Source organism: Lynx canadensis, chromosome E3 (genome assembly GCF_007474595.2).
Source record: "Lynx canadensis isolate LIC74 chromosome E3, mLynCan4.pri.v2, whole genome shotgun sequence".
Classification (NCBI taxonomy): domain Eukaryota; kingdom Metazoa; phylum Chordata; class Mammalia; order Carnivora; family Felidae; genus Lynx; species Lynx canadensis.
Window position 1 is genome coordinate 39,919,121 of NC_044318.1, and position 16,968 is coordinate 39,936,088.

The 16,968-nt window shown below is 68.8% G+C and overlaps 2 protein-coding genes across 3 annotated transcripts; both read left to right on the forward strand.

Annotated features, from left to right (window-relative positions):
- The first annotated feature begins 7,337 nt into the window (after positions 1-7,337).
- On the forward strand, positions 7,338-14,606 carry TMEM184A (transmembrane protein 184A). The gene is made up of 9 exons (XM_030299930.1): positions 7,338-7,549; positions 8,156-8,356; positions 10,444-10,609; positions 10,991-11,081; positions 11,197-11,272; positions 11,354-11,445; positions 12,247-12,416; positions 12,954-13,148; positions 13,799-14,606. The coding sequence occupies exons 2-9, from the start codon at positions 8,156-8,158 to the stop codon at positions 14,032-14,034; spliced, it is 1,227 nt and encodes a 408-aa protein (XP_030155790.1). The 5' UTR covers positions 7,338-7,549; the 3' UTR covers positions 14,035-14,606.
- A 64-nt stretch (positions 14,607-14,670) lies between these two features.
- Positions 14,671-16,150, forward strand: LOC115503666 (translation initiation factor IF-2-like). Of its 2 annotated transcripts, none has more exons than XM_030299932.1 (3): positions 14,671-14,996; positions 15,259-15,497; positions 15,908-16,150. In XM_030299932.1, the coding sequence occupies exons 1-3, from the start codon at positions 14,831-14,833 to the stop codon at positions 16,142-16,144; spliced, it is 642 nt and encodes a 213-aa protein (XP_030155792.1). In that variant the 5' UTR covers positions 14,671-14,830; the 3' UTR covers positions 16,145-16,150. The 2 variants fall into 2 exon arrangements, with proteins under 2 accessions (XP_030155792.1, XP_030155793.1); XM_030299933.1 differs by having other exon boundaries at positions 15,962-16,150.
- The last annotated feature ends 818 nt before the right edge of the window (positions 16,151-16,968 follow it).

The following is a 16,968-nucleotide window of genomic DNA, read 5'->3' on the forward strand; positions in this document are numbered from 1 at the left end:
GGAGCCGGGGAGCTGTTCGTGTCGCCCCGCGGGCCTGGGGCCAGCCACGGTAGGGCCGCGGGCCCGCTGAGTGCCCAGGGAGGGAATCCTGAATGCTGGGGGCAGGGCGCGCAAAGGCCAGGAAACAGAAGTCCAGCGTGGGACGGCACGGCTGAGCCCGGGCCCCAGGGCGTTGGGGCTGGCAGAGCCCGAGGGTGGGGAGGGGGCCGATGGCAGGGGCCTCTGGTGCTGAATGCTGAGGCCTCTGAGGGCTCCGGGCTTGAGTCAGGCGGGTTTGCCTTTCGGAAATCATCCCAGGAAACACCTCCACGGGCGGGCGGAGCTACGGGGTGGGGCCTTTGTGCGGCTGGGCCTCTGGGAGGGCAGCCTGGGACCCGCGGGGCTCCCCTCTCCCCCTCCGGCCACAAGGGCACGTCACTGGCCACACCAGAAGCTGGCAGGCTAGATGTTCTGCCACGTGAGTCTGTTCCACAAGCTAGAAGCCCGCGGGAGAGCGAGCGGGGGCTCAGGACCTGCAGGCAGAAACCAGCGGGGATCCCCGTGCGCCCAGGATGGCCTTCTGGGGTGGGGGGGGCGGTTCTGAAACAGAGAGTCTTAACCTGAGAAACCCTCCAGGGCGGGCAGCGGAAAGACGGGGCCGAAGCCTCCGGACCAGCGTGAGTTTGCCGAGGGTGGGGCAGAGGGAAACCTCGAGGGCTCTTTCCCTCGGCAGACGCTGCCCGTGCAGGGCACAGACTGGCCGAGGGAATCCGACCAGACTTCCTGGAGGCGGCACCGACTCCTAAGCGGGGAAGGCGCTCCACTCACCTGCTGCTACGGGGAGCCTGAGTGACCAAGGTCCCGCCGCCCCCTCCTGGTGCCTGCACCTGTCAGGGACACGGGGGGGGGGGGGGGGGCGACTGAGGCAGGCCCATCCCGGGAGACACGGGACTCCTTTGTGGCCGGCTTCGCCCCCCATCCTGGTCTCGGGCAGCCGTGTCCCCAGCCTGACCGCTCCCACCCTTCCTGCTTTCACACTGGCCTTCCCCGGTAAGATCCTGCACGCCAAACCGCACTTGGTGGGCCGCTTGGGGGACCGGGACCGGCACAGGTTCTAAGGACACAGGAGCCGACCGGAGAAGGGAAGGGATCTCCACACATACGAGGACCCCCAAGGTGACTCGTGTGTCCTGACGGGTGGGCAGTAATGTCATGGCCAGAGCGAGGAAGCCCGGGGGGGCGGGCACGGGAGACCTTAGGTGGGAGGGGAGGAGCTGGCCCCCGCAGAGGCAGCCCCCCCAGAGCAGGAGCAGAGGCCTGGTGTCCTCAGGTCAACACTTCGGACCAGCGTCTGCCCTGTGCAGTCATGACTTCTCCCGTGTAACAAGCAGGGACCTGAGGCTTGGGTCCCGTCTGAGCCTGGGTTTCGGATCCGCAGCCTCTGGCTTTCTGTTTGGTCCCTAAATGTACAGCAACAGGACTCACGCCCGTGCTGCTTGGCACCGTGGCCAGGCTCTGGGGCCCACCCTTCTCGGCCCTCACTCAGACTGGAGGGAGGTCGCCACCCTGGTCACCCACGTGTGCCAGAGGGGGAAACGAGGTGGAGTCACGTGGCCGCCCTGAGAAGAGGCAGGGGCGCGCTGGCGGACGCGGGCTGGGGACACGGGGCGGCGCCGGCCCTCGGCCGCCCACCTGGACGGTGGACGTGTAATGGAAACCAGGCCCCCAGCACCTTCCTCAAGTCATCGACAGCGGCCCGAAGCTCGTAAAACACAGACCGACACTCGAGGCTCCCGGCCCGGAAGCCGCCCTGCCGTGCAAATGCGGGCACGTGACTCTGCCCTTTGCCGCGGCCGCGCCCTCCCGGCTGCGACGATTCTGGGGGAGAGGGACGCACTCGACAGAGACCGCGAGGCCTCGGTTTCCGCAGGCGGGGCTGTGTGCTCCGCGGACGTGGACGCGGGTGGCGCTTACCCAGCGGTCAGACTGCAGTTCGGCCTTGCAGTGATTCGCGGCCCAGCGTGAATCGTGATCTTCGTTTCGGGCCAGTTTGCCAGCCCCTGCAGCCCAGACTGCCAGACGAGGCTCCTTTGTCAAGGCCGTGCCCTTGGTCGACAGGGCGCGATCTGGCCGGCCCAGCGCCACTGAGCTGCGCGTGGAGACCCCCGGGCCCCTCCCTCGCACGCCCCCCCTGTTCCTTAGAGGACGTGGGGGCGTGGTTCCAGCTCCGAGCCAAGGGCCGGCAGGTGCCCTTGGGGGTCAAGAGAAGCCAGGGAGGGCGGCCGCTGTCTGCTGTCACCCCGAGCTGCTTATCCAGGGCTTTGACAGAGCCCCGGTCCCCCCTAAACCAGGTAGGACAACTAACCGGGGGCATCAGACGCTGCTCGCGGGACCGGCCCTTCCGTTAACGCCCTGCAGTGAAGTTGGAAACCAGGAGGGGGGCACGAGGGTAAGTGGCCAAGACGATGCCCGTGGATGAGTGAAATCCGAGGGCCCTGAGTGCCCAGGGGACGACGGCAGGGAGGCGCTCTGCGCCGCGGTCTGCTAGTGCACGTCCCAACAGGAAGCACGCAGACGCGGTCGCGGGGGGTGAGGACTGGCTCGTGGGAAGCGAGGACGCATCAATCCCTGAGGTCTGTGACAGGATGGGAGGCCCCGAAGCCCCCGGGACGGGGTGCGGGGGGGGCTTTTGGGAGGAAGCCCACGTCTGGGGACACTTTGATGGGGACCGTGTCTCCGTGGGCCCCAGGAAGCCCAGGCCAGAGGCCAGAGAGCCGGCGGCCAATAGTCTTAGGGGTCCACGTCTCTGGAGGAGGCGCACTGGGACCCCTGCGCTGGGCTGCTCAGGGACAGGAGCCCATCCGTTGTGAAGGCAGGTGGGGACCCCGCGGGGCACCTCGATTCCTGGGCCTTGCGATCTGGCGGGCCAAAGTAGGGAGGCAGCTGGAAGGAGGGGAGGGGGAGAGACACTGTGAGAAATAGAGGTCTCCGAGAAACCACAGGAAGTCCCAGGCCGCGCCGGCTCCCGGGCCGTGCAGGCCCCACGCTCAACCCGCACACGACCTGGGAGCACACGGACCCCTGAGCCCCCTTCGCAGCCGGGAAGACCAAGGCTCAGGGCTGTGCAGGTGAAGCCAGTGGGACTGGGGCCACAGCATCGCCCCATTTAACCCTCGCTGCACCAGAGAAGGTGGGCGTCAGACTCCCGCCCACACAGACTAGCGATGCAGCCACGGGGGTCAGTGGTCCCGACGAGACCCACACCCAGATGGCAGGGACCCCGAGGCCAGCTTGCGGCCCCCGCTGGACGGTGGCAGGGCAGGGCAGAGGGTGTGGCCCCGGGCGGCATCCCAGCAGGCAGGGCCGGTCCGGCAAGGTGGGCGGGCAGCAAGGAGGAGTTTTCTGGGTCCAGGGAAAGGCCAGGACTTCCCCAGAAGCAACAGCGTCTCAGACCGACCCTGGCTGCCGTGAGGAGGAACCGCGGAGGTCCGGAGGCCTCACCGTGGGGCTGGACATCCCGGCCACCCCTCCCCGGCCTGGGGCCCCGCCGCCGAGCTGCTCGAGGGGGCCGGCCGGACAGCCGAAGGAGCCGCCATGGAGGTGAGCTGTGGGCCCCAGTTCACGGGAGGGGTGAGGGGTCCAGGCCGGGGTCCCATTCACTCCAGTGGGGCAGGGGCTCTCAGAGAAAAACGCCCACACCTTGAAATTCTGGGAGTCCCGGCGTCTGTGCCCCACCCCTTCTCCCCTCAAGAGGACAGGGCCAGGGCAGGCCCCAGGATGCCACCTCGTAGCCAGAAAGGGTCCTCAGGCCAGCACCCCACCCCAGCCCCGCATAGAGACGGAGGAGGGCCTCCAGGTACACACCCAGGACAGCCAGCTACCTCTGGGGCAACAGGCAGGTACAGGCAGGCCCTGGGCACACACAGCTTCTCTCTGGGGACGGAGGCGGCACAGAGGAGGGGGCCGCCCGGGGATGCGCAGGAAGGACGGGGGAGCCCCAGAGGAAGGGGGGGAGGCCCCCAGATCCCACGCTGGGGTCCCCCGGGGCTGATTGGCCCAGATGACGAGAGAAGCCTACGGCAGGCGACCTGGCTGGCAGGACAGCAGGACTTGGACGGCCGTCCTGGGCTGTCTTGGGCTCCAGCGGCCTGTGGCCACCTCCAAGAGAAACAGGTGACAGGGAGCCCGGGGCACGCGGGGGCTCCAAACACAGAGGGAACCGAGGTTCAGAGAGAACCAGGGTCTGCCCAAGGTCACAGACACAGAGAGCGGCGCATCAGGGTCCCACCCCGGAGCGTCTGACCCAGGGCCCTGGCCCAGGTCAGGAGCCAGCGTCCTGGAGCCTCCCTGCTCACCCAAGCGTGTAAGGGGGCCCGGAATGAGAGCTGGAAGGACCCGCCGCCCCCATCCCCCGGGGCCCAGAGGGAGGGAAAAGCGGCTCGGGGCCCCGGCTAGTAGGTCCCTTCCACAGCCGAAGTGATAGGGCCACAGAGGCCCCGCCGCTGCCCCACTTCTCCCAGCTCCCACACGAGTGGCATAAAGGCCCGAGCCCCCAGGACCCTTGGCTGCCAGTGGCCCCAGTCCAGTCACCCCAGGCCCCAGGCCACGGTGGGTATTAGTTGAGTCAACGGCCGCGTGGGCTGTAAGAAAAGCTCGTGGCAAACCCTGTCTGCCACTCCCCGGGCGCCAGCAGGGGAGGGCCCCCGGGAGAGTCAGAGGACTCCGATGGGGCCGGCCTGGGGGGAGCGAGGTGTCTCGATGCCCCCACCGCCGTGCCCCAGCCCTGCCTCTGCCTGCCCAGGGGTGGGGGTGGGGGGCAGGGAAGGGGCCGCGAGCCTTCAGTGATGTCCCCAGGTGGCGGCCCGTCTGAGAAGGGGGCTGGCCTGGCAGGGCAGGTGAGGAAGGAGGTCCAGGGCCAGCAGGAAGGCCAAGGAGACAGGGGCCGTGGGTCATCAGCGGTGAAGGGCAGGTGTGGGGATGAGGGCTCCCAGGTCTCAGCCGCCCCACGGCCCAGCCAGGACCTGCCGGGAGTCCAGGCACCTGGTCACTGGAGACAGGGGTCAGAGGCCCCGGCTGCCCGGATCTGGGCAGGCAGGTCCGTCCTGTGACGGGCTCGGTCAGCGTCCAGCCCCAGGCAGGGAAACCAGGCCGGGCCGGCCCGCCACCTCTCCTGAGTGTGCGTGGCCCGTGACACCCGCGGCCGGGGTGGGGCCACATTCAAACAGCCCCACGGGCAGCCAGGTGCTGAGGAATCAGCCGTCCTGGCCCCCTCGCCCCCAGGGCCGAACCCCAGCCCCCACCCGGCTCCTTCCCCTGCCGCCCTCCCATGCCCCACCCACCCAGGCTCCTTCTCTCCAGGGAGAGCCCTGGGGCCGGACCCTTTCCCCCGAACTGAGAGCAGGCCGAGGGGGGTTGTCCCAGGCCCCCAGTGACGGCAGGTGTACGACAGGCCGTAGCCCAAGGAGCGGCGGGAGAACTCAGACTCGTCCGCACAGATGAGAAAGCAAAGGCCCAGGGGGGCGAAGGTCTCTGCTAAGGTGACCGCCCAGGGCATGGGCAGAACAAGGCCCTAAGGGCCGGGGCTGCCCCCTGAGCGACAGGTCAGGACCCAGAGAAGGAGGGGAGGGGATGGCCCCCCCCTCGAAGGGTCCCAGGCTTCTAAAGTGCACGCATGGCTGGCGCTGGTAGGAAGGCCCCTGAGCACAGCCATTTCCCAGAGTGTGCAGGAGGCCCTGGAGTGGGGACCCCTGGAGGCCTTCCTGGAGGCAGTGGCTGAACAAGAAAACTTGGGGGCAGACCTGGCCTCCGCCGTCAGAGCAGGGGTGGCCTTGGGCAGAAGAGGATCCCGGATGCCTTGCCCCCACCTGCCGCTGTGCCCCACAGCGTTTCTGCCTTTGAGAAGGCGGCGCTTGCAAAGTCCCTCCGTCTGGGTCCAGGGTCCGGGCCTTGAGCCGCCCCAAAGCCAGGCCCTTCAGTGCCCTCCCAGAGGCCTGGGCCTGCTGACTCCGGCTAGGAAGTCCTTCTGACACCTAACCACAGTGCCCCTGCTGCATTCCCAGTCACTCCAGCAGCAGCCTGGGAAGGATGTAGGCCTGTTTCCCCGCCTGTAGCACGAGTGGGTTCCCCAGGCCCCTGCCCGCCCCGTCCATGTCCCAGAAGCTGAGTCTTCTCCCTCGAGGGTCCCCAAGCTATTGTCACCAGGGGCGATGATGGGTGCTACCTCCAGGATTGCCCCATCAAGATGACAGCCACGTCCACGGCCGGCAGCACCACCCTGCACACACTGACGGACGCTCCTGCGGGTCCCGGGGCACCGGCTGGGAGCTGGCATCGAGGGATCAGGGCACACCAGACTGCCTACCCCCCACGTCCGGGGATGGGCACGGCAGCCCCCGTGCAGGGGGCGGGGGGCAGCAGAAAGCCAACAGGCGGACAGAAGTGGGATTTGAAGAGGGGACAGGACCGAGTGGGTGACATGCGAGCCTGCGGGACGAGGGGACGGCTGGGAGAAAGGTCGGTGTGGAAGGTTCCAGGCAGTGCTCAGAGGAGGCCCGCTGGGGGTGATGCGGAGTGGGGGGCAGACTCAGGCAAGGCCTGTCCTCGGGGGGCTCCCCCGGGGCTGGTGTGTGCAGGGGTGGGGCCGCAGACACGCGGATGAACCTCTCTGAGCCCCCCACCCCCACATCTAAAAGGGAACGGTAGTTCCAACAGTTCAGCCCTTGACCCCGTCGCCCAGGTCTGCGGGGAGCGTTAGGTGGCACAGAGGACACGGACGGGGTGTCCCCATCACGGGCACAGAGCAGGCACTTGGTCCTGGTACCCACGGCCGCAGCATGAACGCGTCTGCGACCGGAGCATGGCCCTGACCCCGACGCCCCCTCCAGAGACACAGCAGAGACAGCCGTTCCCCAGAGGGCCTCTGGGCTCAGGGTTGAGCCCAGGGCAGCAGAAGCCAGGCCCCCCAGCGAGCCCAGTGACCTGTCTGTCCCCCTCCACCCCTCCACCCTGGAGTGTTTCCAGAGTACCTGTGGGGGACAGGGTGAGATTCTCACAACGCAAATTCACCCATCCTTGAAGCAAACCGTTTCACCGCATTGAGTGCAGCGGCCTGCCTACCTCGGTCCACGACTTTGTCATCGCCCCACACGGAAACCCGTGGCCCCACGCAGCCCACGCCCACCCCACCCACCGAGACCCCTCCTGGCCGCCTGGGGCCCAGGCAGGAGCCACCTGACCGGCTGGCACAGGCAGGTGAGGGCACCTGGCGGCCTGTAGGATCCTGGGAGCCAGCTGCCAGCGGCCAAGATAGAATGTCAACCGCGGGGGGAGGGGACAGGCCTCAGCTCCTCCCACTCCTGCTGGGCCCCTCCCTGCAGGCGGCAGCTCAGGTGGGCTACCCTGGAGAGGCGGCTGTGGCCGCCCCTCCCCAAGCCCGATAGGGCCTCCAGATAGCAGCCCTTCCCCACCCCCGTGGGGCTGCCACCAGGGCCACGTGGCCACACAAATGACCAGCCAGGCTTCCCTGGAGGCCGGGCCTCCCAGGGCCGGGCCCGAGCTTCCGGCCTGAGAGGTAGGCGCTGGGTCGCTACGGTGGGGCCGGAGGGAGGGGGAGAGGCCAGGGAAGGCCTGGGTGGGAGAAGGGGAGGTGCCCGGTGCCCCAGGTGGCCGGCAAGCAGCTGGAGAACTGGCATCCGGGGCCGGCGAGCGGGCTCGGGGCGGAGAACGGCCCCGCAGCAAAGCCGGCACCCCGACAGTCCGGCAGGTTCCGGGGAGCCGGTGGGTGCCGGGCCGAACTCCCCATCGGCGGCCGCGGGCAGTGCTGTCCGACTCCACCCCGGGCAGCCAGGGCAACGGGGGCTCCCCCGCTTTCCCAGACACCTCCGGCCCCTAACGTGCGGGGTCCCCGCAAACCCGAGCAGTGGAGGCGGGCACCACCCCAGGGAAGGAGGGCGTCCCGGGCCCAGGCCTTGGAGCCGAGCTCCTGTGCACGGAGCTGCCCAGGGCTGCCCGGGGTCAGGGGAGCGGGCCAGCCGGTCAGACTCCGGCTCCGCCAGCAGCGACGGCTGCCCCCTCCCTGCCCCCGCTCCCTCCTCCCCGGGCCGCTCCGGGGCTGCTCCCAGCCGCCTGGGCGCACCTTTGCCCTCGCTCCTCCCCGCATCCTCTCTCACCTCTGCAGATGACTAACGCCTCGGGGCTCCTGGGAACATGGCCACGGCCCAGCCCCGGGCCGGCTGTGCCCACCGTGCCCGCCGGGCCGCAGATGGACCGCGTGGGGAACAGCTCCCAGGGCGCCTCCCGGCTCTTCCTCACCACCGCGCTGGCCCGCGGCATCTCGGGGGTCTTTGTGTGGACCGCCCTGGTGCTCACCTGCCACCAGGTAAACCCTCCCCTCTGCGTCTCCGGGTCCCCGCTCTCCGTGGGACGTGGGACATCGGAGGCGGCAGCAGGCCAGGGCACAGGGGCAGGGGAGGGGGCCTTGTCCAGAACGTGGCGTGTGGGAGCCGGGGACGGGAGGTCTGTGCCAGGGACAGAGCTGGGCTGGGAGGACAGGGCGTCGGGGGGGCCGCCCCCTCAGATTCAGGGAAGCGCAGGAGCCCCCGGCCCCAGGCGGTGACAACCCCCGGCAGACGGGGCAGCCCCCCAGAGGGGGGATGGCCGCGCCCAGCAGCGAGGAAGAACGGGCGCGGGCAGCAGGTCTTGGGTCTGAGCGCAGGGGCCGGGCAGTGGAGAACGGACATTCGGGGAGGCACCGGGGCGACAGCGAGGTGGGAGGCCAGGGAGCCGGCCGTCTGGGCAGAGGGCACTCAGGACGCAGAAGAGCGGAGTTTGGCTTTCAGCCTGGGGGGTGTGGGAGCCAGAGAAGGCGGCGGGGGGGGGGGGGGGGGGGGGGGGGGGGGCAGTGCCGAGAGCAGAGCTGGCCTGCAGGGTAGCGCAGCCGGCACTGGGGGAGGAAACAACCGGCGGGGGCTCCGGGCCAGCAGGCAGGGGGGTGGGTGGCCCAGAGGCCTCCGAGGCACGGAGGGGTGAGCAGACTCCCATCTCGATGAGAGCTGCCTGCTGTGTGGCCTCAAATCACAATACATGGCAGACACAAGGGTGTGATGGGGGCCAGTGGAGCACAGTGCAGCTGAGGGCGGCAGGGGCCATCAGGGAGGACAGCCTGGAGGAGGCAGTGTTTGCACCGCCCCTGGACAGGTAGACCGCACAGGCGGGTGGTGCCTACTCCTCGGTGGAGGAACAGTGTTGGGTCTTGGGGAGGCTGTGATTTATAGAGCAGAGAGCAGCAGAGTCCTGGGTCCGGGTGTCCGGGTCTCGGCTTCCCCGTCTGTGTAACCCTAACCTTCTGCAGCGCTGGCGACTGTGTGTGTGTGTGTGTGTGTGTGTGCGCGCGCGCGCGCGCGCTTCCTGGGTCCCCACCGCCTAGACAGGGCAGTCAGGGACCCCCCCTCCCCACCATGGAACGCAGCTCCCGTCCCCGCCCACACTGCCAGGCCCCTGTAGCTCAAGGGCAGCTAGACTCTGCCCTTCCAGAGCCCAGAAGGACAGAGGGAGACTCAGCCTCTCGCTTTAAAGACGGGAAGGCAAGGCCGGAGAACACAGGGAGTACTTGCCAAGGCCACCCAGCCGGGCAGCGCCAGCACCGGGCAGAATCCACGTCTCCTACTGGCTGGTCATGCCGGGCCCCTCCCACTGCGCCAGCTGGGACTGAGGGACTGATAAGGAGCCTGTCCCCCGCCCCCGCCACTCCCTGCGGGGTCCGCATGGGGCTCCACACACAGCCTCCCCGTCAACTGCCCTCTCTCCGCCTGGCACTGAACGGCACCTCCTCCGGGAAGCCTTCCAGAGGTGCTGTGGGACCACAGCCAGCCCTGTATACCCAGCTCCCTGGTGCATCTTCCTCGTGAAGACCCTGTCACTGGTTTTTCACGTCCTCACAGGCGACGTGGAAAATCAGGAAAGGTTTATCGATAAACAGTGGTCACCTGTATCTTCCTACCGTCGTGGAAAGACAGGGATCTTTCCTTTCGGGTCTGCCCTGCGTTTCCAAGGCGTGCGGGGCCGTCCTTGGTTTGTCTTCTGGTGTTTACTCGGCACCTGCTGGAGCACGTCCCCGCATGGGCATCTCGGGACGCCCCCTCCGCGGGCTGTGTAGGGCTCCTCTGGGCAGCCCGGCCCCTCGGCCGCGTATCCGCTCCGAGGGACAAATCCCGGAAACGGGTCAGGGCACCGGCCCCGGCGACGGCCCGCCACGCTGAAATGCCAAACTGCCCGCCCAGGGGCCACGGACGGCCCCTCCCCCAGGGAAATTCTCCTTGGACGAGTGAACACACGAGTGCGTGCGTGCGTGCGTGCGTGCGCGTGTCCGCTAAGAAGGGGCTGCCGCGCCCGGCCAAGTCCTCGCTGCTGCCTCCCACCGCCCCTCTGGCCCGTCGCGCCCACGCCTCCCTGGCTCTGTCCGCCCAGATCTACCTGCACCTGCGCTCCTACACGGTCCCCAACGAGCAGCGCTACATCATTCGTCTGCTTTTCATCGTGCCCATCTACGCCTTCGACTCCTGGCTCAGCCTCCTCCTCCTGGGGGGCCACCAGCACTACGTCTACTTCGCCTCGGTGCGTGACTGCTATGAAGGTGAGCGCCCCCTGGCTCCGGGGAGGGCCCGAGGGACGCACAGCCGGCTCCGGAACCCCACCCTCCGGGGCCGGAACCCCACCCTAGGGGGCGGGGAACGGCTCGGTCCAGCCCGGTCCAGCCCTGCGGGAACCGGCCGCCCGACGCCTGACGGTCGGGATTCGGGATGCGAGGGCGGGGTCCGGGCCCTGGGTGGGGCATCGCTGCCTCAGTGACCGCCGAGGGCTCCGCCCGCCCCGGGGTCACCGGGGATGGCGTGGGCTCCCAAAGCTGAGTGAGGGTCCTAGGCGTGGGCACACAGGGGTCAGAAAGCCCTCCTGCAGCCGGGCGTCCCAGGGGAGCCCAGGCTCACTGCCGCCGCCCTGCCCTGCCCCTCTGCAGCCTTTGTCATTTACAGCTTCTTGAGCCTCTGTTTCCAGTACCTGGGGGGCGAGAGCGCCATCATGGCCGAGATTCGGGGGAAGCCCATCCGGTAAGCCTCACCCCCCCCGGAGCCCACCGGGGTCCCTCCACGCCCAGGGCAGCAGGGCGGGTCTGGGGACGCGTCCCCCCCCCCGGAGCCCTGCTTCAGGGACTGGTCACCCCAGGTCAAGCTGCATCTACGGCACCTGCTGCCTCCAGGGCATGTCCTACTCCATCGGCTTCCTTCGCTTCTGCAAGCAGGTGAGTGGGGCTCTTGCCTGCCTCTGCCCTCCCCTCCCAGCCACCGCCCTGAGCGCCCCCACGCTCCCCTCCCCCACCCAGGCCACACTGCAGTTCTGCATCGTGAAGCCCATCATGGCCGTGGTCACCATCGTCCTGCAGGCGTTCGGCAAATACCACGACGGGGACTTCAAGTAAGGCCAGGCCGATGTGCCTGCGGGGAGGGGGCGGGCCCGGCCTGGTGGGGGCACCGTGCGGGGCGGAGGCCGGCAGGGCCTGGGGGAGGGCTCAGCCCAGGGCCAAGTCCCCATACGAAGGAACGGACAGGCCTCGCCCTCCTCTCGGGAACCCGCCAGGGCAAAGCCGTGGCAGGCAGACCCACGTGTGCCAAGGACCCCAGGACCTCGCAGCCTGCAGCCGGCCCACCCGGAGGAGAACGAGGCGGGGGTGGGGGGTTAAGGCACTCAGGCGCGGGGCGCCGCCGGGGACCTCCCTGGTACCAGGAGCCCTGTGCCAGGTCCACGCCCACGCCAGCCCGTGCACACGCACAGGCACACACAGACCCAGCTCGCACGCACGTGTCCACACCCACGCCAGCCCGTGCACACGCACGGACCCAGCTCACATGCTTATGCGCACACAACGCTGACATGTGCACGTGAACACACACCCAACATGCACACACACGTTCACATACACCCGCCCGTGTGTCCACGAGGTAGAGGCCCGCTCCCGCCGGCCGTGCCCAGGTGGACAGAGGAAGAGGGACACAGGGTTTCACAGGGAGAAAGGCTACCTCCTCACCGCTGTGGGGGGCACCCCAGCTCCCTCGCTGTTGCCCTTGGGTACCGTCTGCCCGCCACGCAGGGAAGGTCCGGGTCTGGGTCACTGTCGGTGCCCAGGCTGGAGCGCACGGGCCAGTGATACGGCCGAGAAAGTGGGGAGGGCACGGGGCAGGGTCCTGCCCTGACCCCCGACCCCTGCTCTGGCCCCAGCATCCACAGCGGCTACCTCTACATCACCCTGGTCTACAACGTCTCTGTCAGCCTGGCCCTCTACGCCCTGTTCCTTTTCTACTTGGCCACCAGGGAGCTCCTGCAGCCCTTCGAGCCTGTCCTCAAGTTCTTCACCATCAAGGCCGTCATCTTCCTCTCTTTCTGGCAGGGTGGGTGGGCTGCTGGGGCAGGGGCTGGAGCCCAGAGCCTGTCCCAACCCCATCTCCGCCCCGGTTCCCCGGGTGCCCTTAGGCCTGGCCTCAGTCTCTCTGGTTGTAGCACAGGTCAGTACTACCCCTCCCTCAGCCAGAAGCCACACAGCCCCTGGCGCAGGGGAAATATCGAGTCCCTGTCCAGTAGGTCTGGCCTGTGGTGGATGGAACGGACAGGCAGAGGCCCTGGGCCAGGCTGGGGACACCCCCAGACCTCACCCTGCAGAGGCGTGTCAGGGTGTCAGGCAGGCCCCAACTCTGGGACCAGGGAGGTCAGGGCAGACGCTTGGGGAGCGCCCAGATGGCCACCGTGCTGAGAACTTGGCTTTGGAGGCACCCCTCCCCGTGAATGTCAGCCACCCCCAACCCCCACCGTGGGACAGGACCACACGGATGGGACGTCCCAGGGCCTGACCCTCGTCCCCTCTGCAGATCCCGCTGAGCTCACAAGGCCCGTGTAGGGCAGGTGCCTGAGCGGCTGTCACCACCCCCCAGGGATGCTGCTGGCCATCCTGGAGAAGTGTGGGGTCATCCCTGAGGCCCAGGTCATCGACGGGAGCAAGGTAGGGGCCGGCACGCTGGCCGCGGGCTACCAGAACTTCATCATCTGCATCGAGATGCTGTTTGCCTCCATCGCCCTGCGCTACGCCTTCACCGTCCAGGTCTACGCGGAGAAGGAGAGCTCGCCAGGTACGCGGGCCCCGCGGGGGGTGGGGGTGTGCCGAGGGCCTGCGGACGGGCCCAGACAGCCCCGCCTGCCTCTGGCCGCACCACATCTCTGTCCCGCCCTCCTGCACGGGCCCAGGGGATGTCAGCAACACGGACAGGGAGACAGCCCCATCGGAGGCTAGACGGGTGCGGCGTCTGCTTCTGGCCCAGGGGCAGCGAGGTGCACGGCTCCGAGCTTGGGGTGAAATGGCTGGACTGGACGTCTGGGCCCCAGGGCCCCGGGCATCCCTAGCGAACGACGCTCAGCGGCAGAGATGGCCTGCGGCCGCTCCAGCAGCCTAAAGTGACAAGCGTGAAGGGCTCACTGTAGGCCGGAGAGAAGACAGGAGCCAGCCTGGGCGGCTTCCCCCTGTGGCCCCTGGGGAGTCCCGGCTGGGACAGTCCCAGGGTAGAGGAGCCAGGCTGGGATTCAGAGGTCCTGAAGTGCCCCCTGCTGGCCGAGCCGGGGGGGGGGGCCTGGGGATGCCAGACCCCAGCCCTGGGAAGCCCCGAGGCCGGTGGGGGCAGGGCCGTGTCCCCAGGGCCCAGGCCCCCGATGGGGGGCGGCGGGGGGGTGGGGGGGGAACAGGTCCAGGGCGCCCTGGCCCCACCCACGTGCTGTCTGCCCCCAGCCCCCGAGGCACCCATGCACAGCATCTCCAGCGGCCTCAAGGAGACCATGAGCCCGCAGGACATCGTGCAGGACGCCGTCCACAACTTCTCACCCACCTATCAGCACTACACCCAGCAGGCCACTCACGAGGCCCCGAGCCCTGGTGCCCATCCCAGCGTGGCCGGAGGCTCTGGCGGCCTCAGGAAGAGTCGCCACGTGGAGAAGAGAATGCTGATCCCTGCAGAGGACCTGTAGGAGGGCCACGGGGGTCCCCGGCCGCCTGCCCGGACCAGGCTTGCCCAGGCCTCTGGGAAAGCAGGGGGCCCCTCACCCTCTTGCCAAAGGTGAAGCCCCTCCCGGGAGCCCTGGTGCCGGGCCGGCGGCACCACTTCCCAGCCTTCCTCCCGCCAGCAGGCCCGTGGCCCCAGGAGAGGGCGCCCGAGTTTATCTGACGAACCGGGAACCCACCGGGCTCACCTGGCCGTCACGGGGCTGTCGTGAGGCAGGCACCGGCAGGGCCGGGGCGGACGGACGGACCTCACTCTGGGCCCTGGGAGAGCGAGGCAGCCCCGGCCGGAGGACACCGGAGCTGTAGGCGCTACGGGCCGGTGGGGGCAGGGGACTGGGCTGGGCAGAGCTGCTTTGCACCCCCTCCAGCCCTGGGGACTCCTGAAAAGCCCCCACCCGGGGAAGGCGTGTCTGATGAGGCTCTGGGAGGTGCCCAGGGCCACCTGCACAGAACCTTCACCCTGGGCAGCCCGCGAAGCGTGTGGGGCTCCTGGGGGCATCACCTATTTATACATAAACAGCCTGCGTTTTCTAGTGACTCCCGTGGCCTCTGTTCCTGCAGGGTCGGCGCCTGGTGGGTGGTCACGGGAGCCCCGCTGTGCTAAGTCTGGGTGTCGGGGCAAGTGTCCCGGGCGACGCTCAGAGCAGGGCAAAGAGCTCACGCGTGGACAGAGCGCCCTGCCCTGTGGCCCCGAGAGACCCAGGGTCGTGCTCACCTTCCTCCACAAGATGGGCCTCCTGCCAGCCCGCCCTCGGCGGGTGGATGAAGGCCACGGACGCAAGCCCGGAGGGGGCACGGGACACAGACGGGTCACACCTGGAGCCTGCCTTCCCTCGTCCTTCTCTCTTCCTGTGCGCCAGGCCAGCACCCCGAGAGACACAGGCCCTGCCATCCAGAAGCTGTGACATGCCCGAGCGGCCCGGGCAACGTGAGAGAGGGGCCAGAAGCAGCCAGTGGGGTGGGGAGGCCTCCGGGAAGGCCTGTGTCTGGGAGGGGGCGTGCGCAGGGGCCCGCGGGTGTGGGGAGCCAGGGCCGCAGGCCGGGCAAGAGCGGCCTGGTGGGCGCCACCCAGTGACAACCTCCCAACCCGTCACTGGGGAAAGAGGGCAAGGCGCTGAGGGTCCAGAGACCCCGCAGGGCAGGAGTCAACTACCAGCATGGGCTCACCCCGCGGCCTCCTTGCTCCCTAGGCCTGGAGACACGGGACTCAAGGCCACAGCCTCTCCAAGGGCCCGGATGGGCTGCCCGACAAGATAGGCCAGGCTGCCTCCCCGAGCGAGGCCCCCACCCGCCTTATCATGCCCTCTGCAGTTGGCGGACCAGAGTCCGCCCAGCTCGGGCCCCACAGGCTGCAGTCAGCAGGTTTGGGGACAGGCGTGGCGCCTCCTGCAGAGACCTGGGGACCACGGCTGGAGGCTGTCTGGAGGAGGTGAGACACGGTGCCAGCCCCACCATGAGTGAAGGAGGGGGCTGCCCTAGAGGCCCGTGCCCGGGAAGGGCCACCCCTTTAGGGCCCAAGGTGCCTAAGGCTACGTGCACAGGGTAAGTGGGCCAAGACCCCCTTCAAAAGACCAGACGCACTGCGGGCTCCTGGCTGCAGGGGCGCCCTCAGGCCAGGCCTGTGCACTGGGGGCAGCCTGGTCAGCCTGGCACTTTGGGGTGAGGGGAGTCCACGTTTACCGAGCACCCACCCACCGTAGGACCCGGCCTACGCTTAGTCCTCACGACAGCCACAGGGAAGGTGACGAAGGCCCAGAGAGGTTAAGCCACTTGCCTGAGGTCACAGAGCCGGCAGGAGGCAGACCAGCCTCCCAAAGGCCAGCTCTCCCACCTGTCCAGCCCCTACAGACACCTCTGCCCAGACCAGACCCCGCTTCTCCTGGACACCCACAGGGGAGCACAGAGCCTCAAGGTCAAAGCCGCTGCACCCCCCTCACCGGCCTCGCCCGCCAGGGGGGAGCTTGGGTGCTCTGGAGGAGGAGCGGAAGGAGGCACGTCTCACCACCTAGGACAGCAGGGCCGGCTTCCGGTTCTGGGCCCCCACCGCACAGGGCCAGGAGCGGCCGGCTTATCTAACTCATCCTGGCCTCCGTGCTCTCATGTGGGAAATGGCCCCAACAATCCAACACCAAGGAGGCAGCCTGGAGAGGTGGGTGGCCAGGGCGGGGCAGAGGGGTACCTCTTACTCCCCAGGGGCCCGGAACAGGGCTGGGGTCCGTGCCTCCCCAGCTCATACCCACAAGCTTGCTGTCAGCTGCGGTCACCTGGCCGCCCCAGGGCTCTCGCAGGAGGCACAGGCCGGGCTTCGGGGGCGTCTGGCTTAGCCGTGGGCCACGGTGACCCCATCGTGCTGGCACACTCGGCCCCCTGCCGAGTTCACAGAAGGGAGCGCTCGGCCAGAAAGGGGAGGGAACGGGCCCTCCGTCACTCAGAGGTTAGAGCCAAGGCGCTGGCGCTGAAGCACCCTGCCCACAAGCGAACGCAGGAGCCACCCTGTCAGCTCAGGCAGAGGTGTGGCGGGAGGGCTGGCGGGGCTTGGAGACCCTAAGGCCGCACCCGCCAGCCCGCCCTCCTTCGGCGGCTAAGGCTGAGCTCGGACACGTCTACCCCTTGGAGGAACAGTGGGAAGGGAAGACCGGTGAGGAGGGGACAGCGTCCCCAGAGGATGGGCCCTCCACTCCACTTCCTTTAGGCTACCGGGCAGGGCCCCTCGCTGCCCACCCCGGGGAAGGACGTCTCTCTCCCCACCTCCCGTAAGACCTGGCCTGAGACGGGGGCACAGGCCGCCGGGGGGGTGGGAGGGAGCAGCCCCAGCTGGAGAGGGAGGGCTGCCCAAGGGCTGGGGGGCTCCTGGTCTCGGTGGATGGGACCCTCAGGAACGGTGCCCACCATTCAGAAGG

Excerpts from the sequence above, each read along its gene's own strand:
- LOC115503666 (XM_030299932.1), top strand. The coding sequence starts at position 14,831 with ATGAAGGCCACGGACGCAAGCCCGGAGGGGGCACGGGACACAGACGGG. Across the intron at positions 14,997-15,258 it reads GCCCGAGCGGCCCGGGCAAC|GCCTGGAGACACGGGACTCA; the intron begins GTGAGAGAGGGG and ends CTTGCTCCCTAG. Across the intron at positions 15,498-15,907 it reads CTGGAGGCTGTCTGGAGGAG|CCCCTACAGACACCTCTGCC; the intron begins GTGAGACACGGT and ends CCACCTGTCCAG.
- TMEM184A (XM_030299930.1), top strand. The coding sequence starts at position 8,156 with ATGACTAACGCCTCGGGGCTCCTGGGAACATGGCCACGGCCCAGCCCC. Across the intron at positions 8,357-10,443 it reads TGGTGCTCACCTGCCACCAG|ATCTACCTGCACCTGCGCTC; the intron begins GTAAACCCTCCC and ends CTGTCCGCCCAG. Across the intron at positions 12,417-12,953 it reads CTTCCTCTCTTTCTGGCAGG|GGATGCTGCTGGCCATCCTG; the intron begins GTGGGTGGGCTG and ends ACCACCCCCCAG.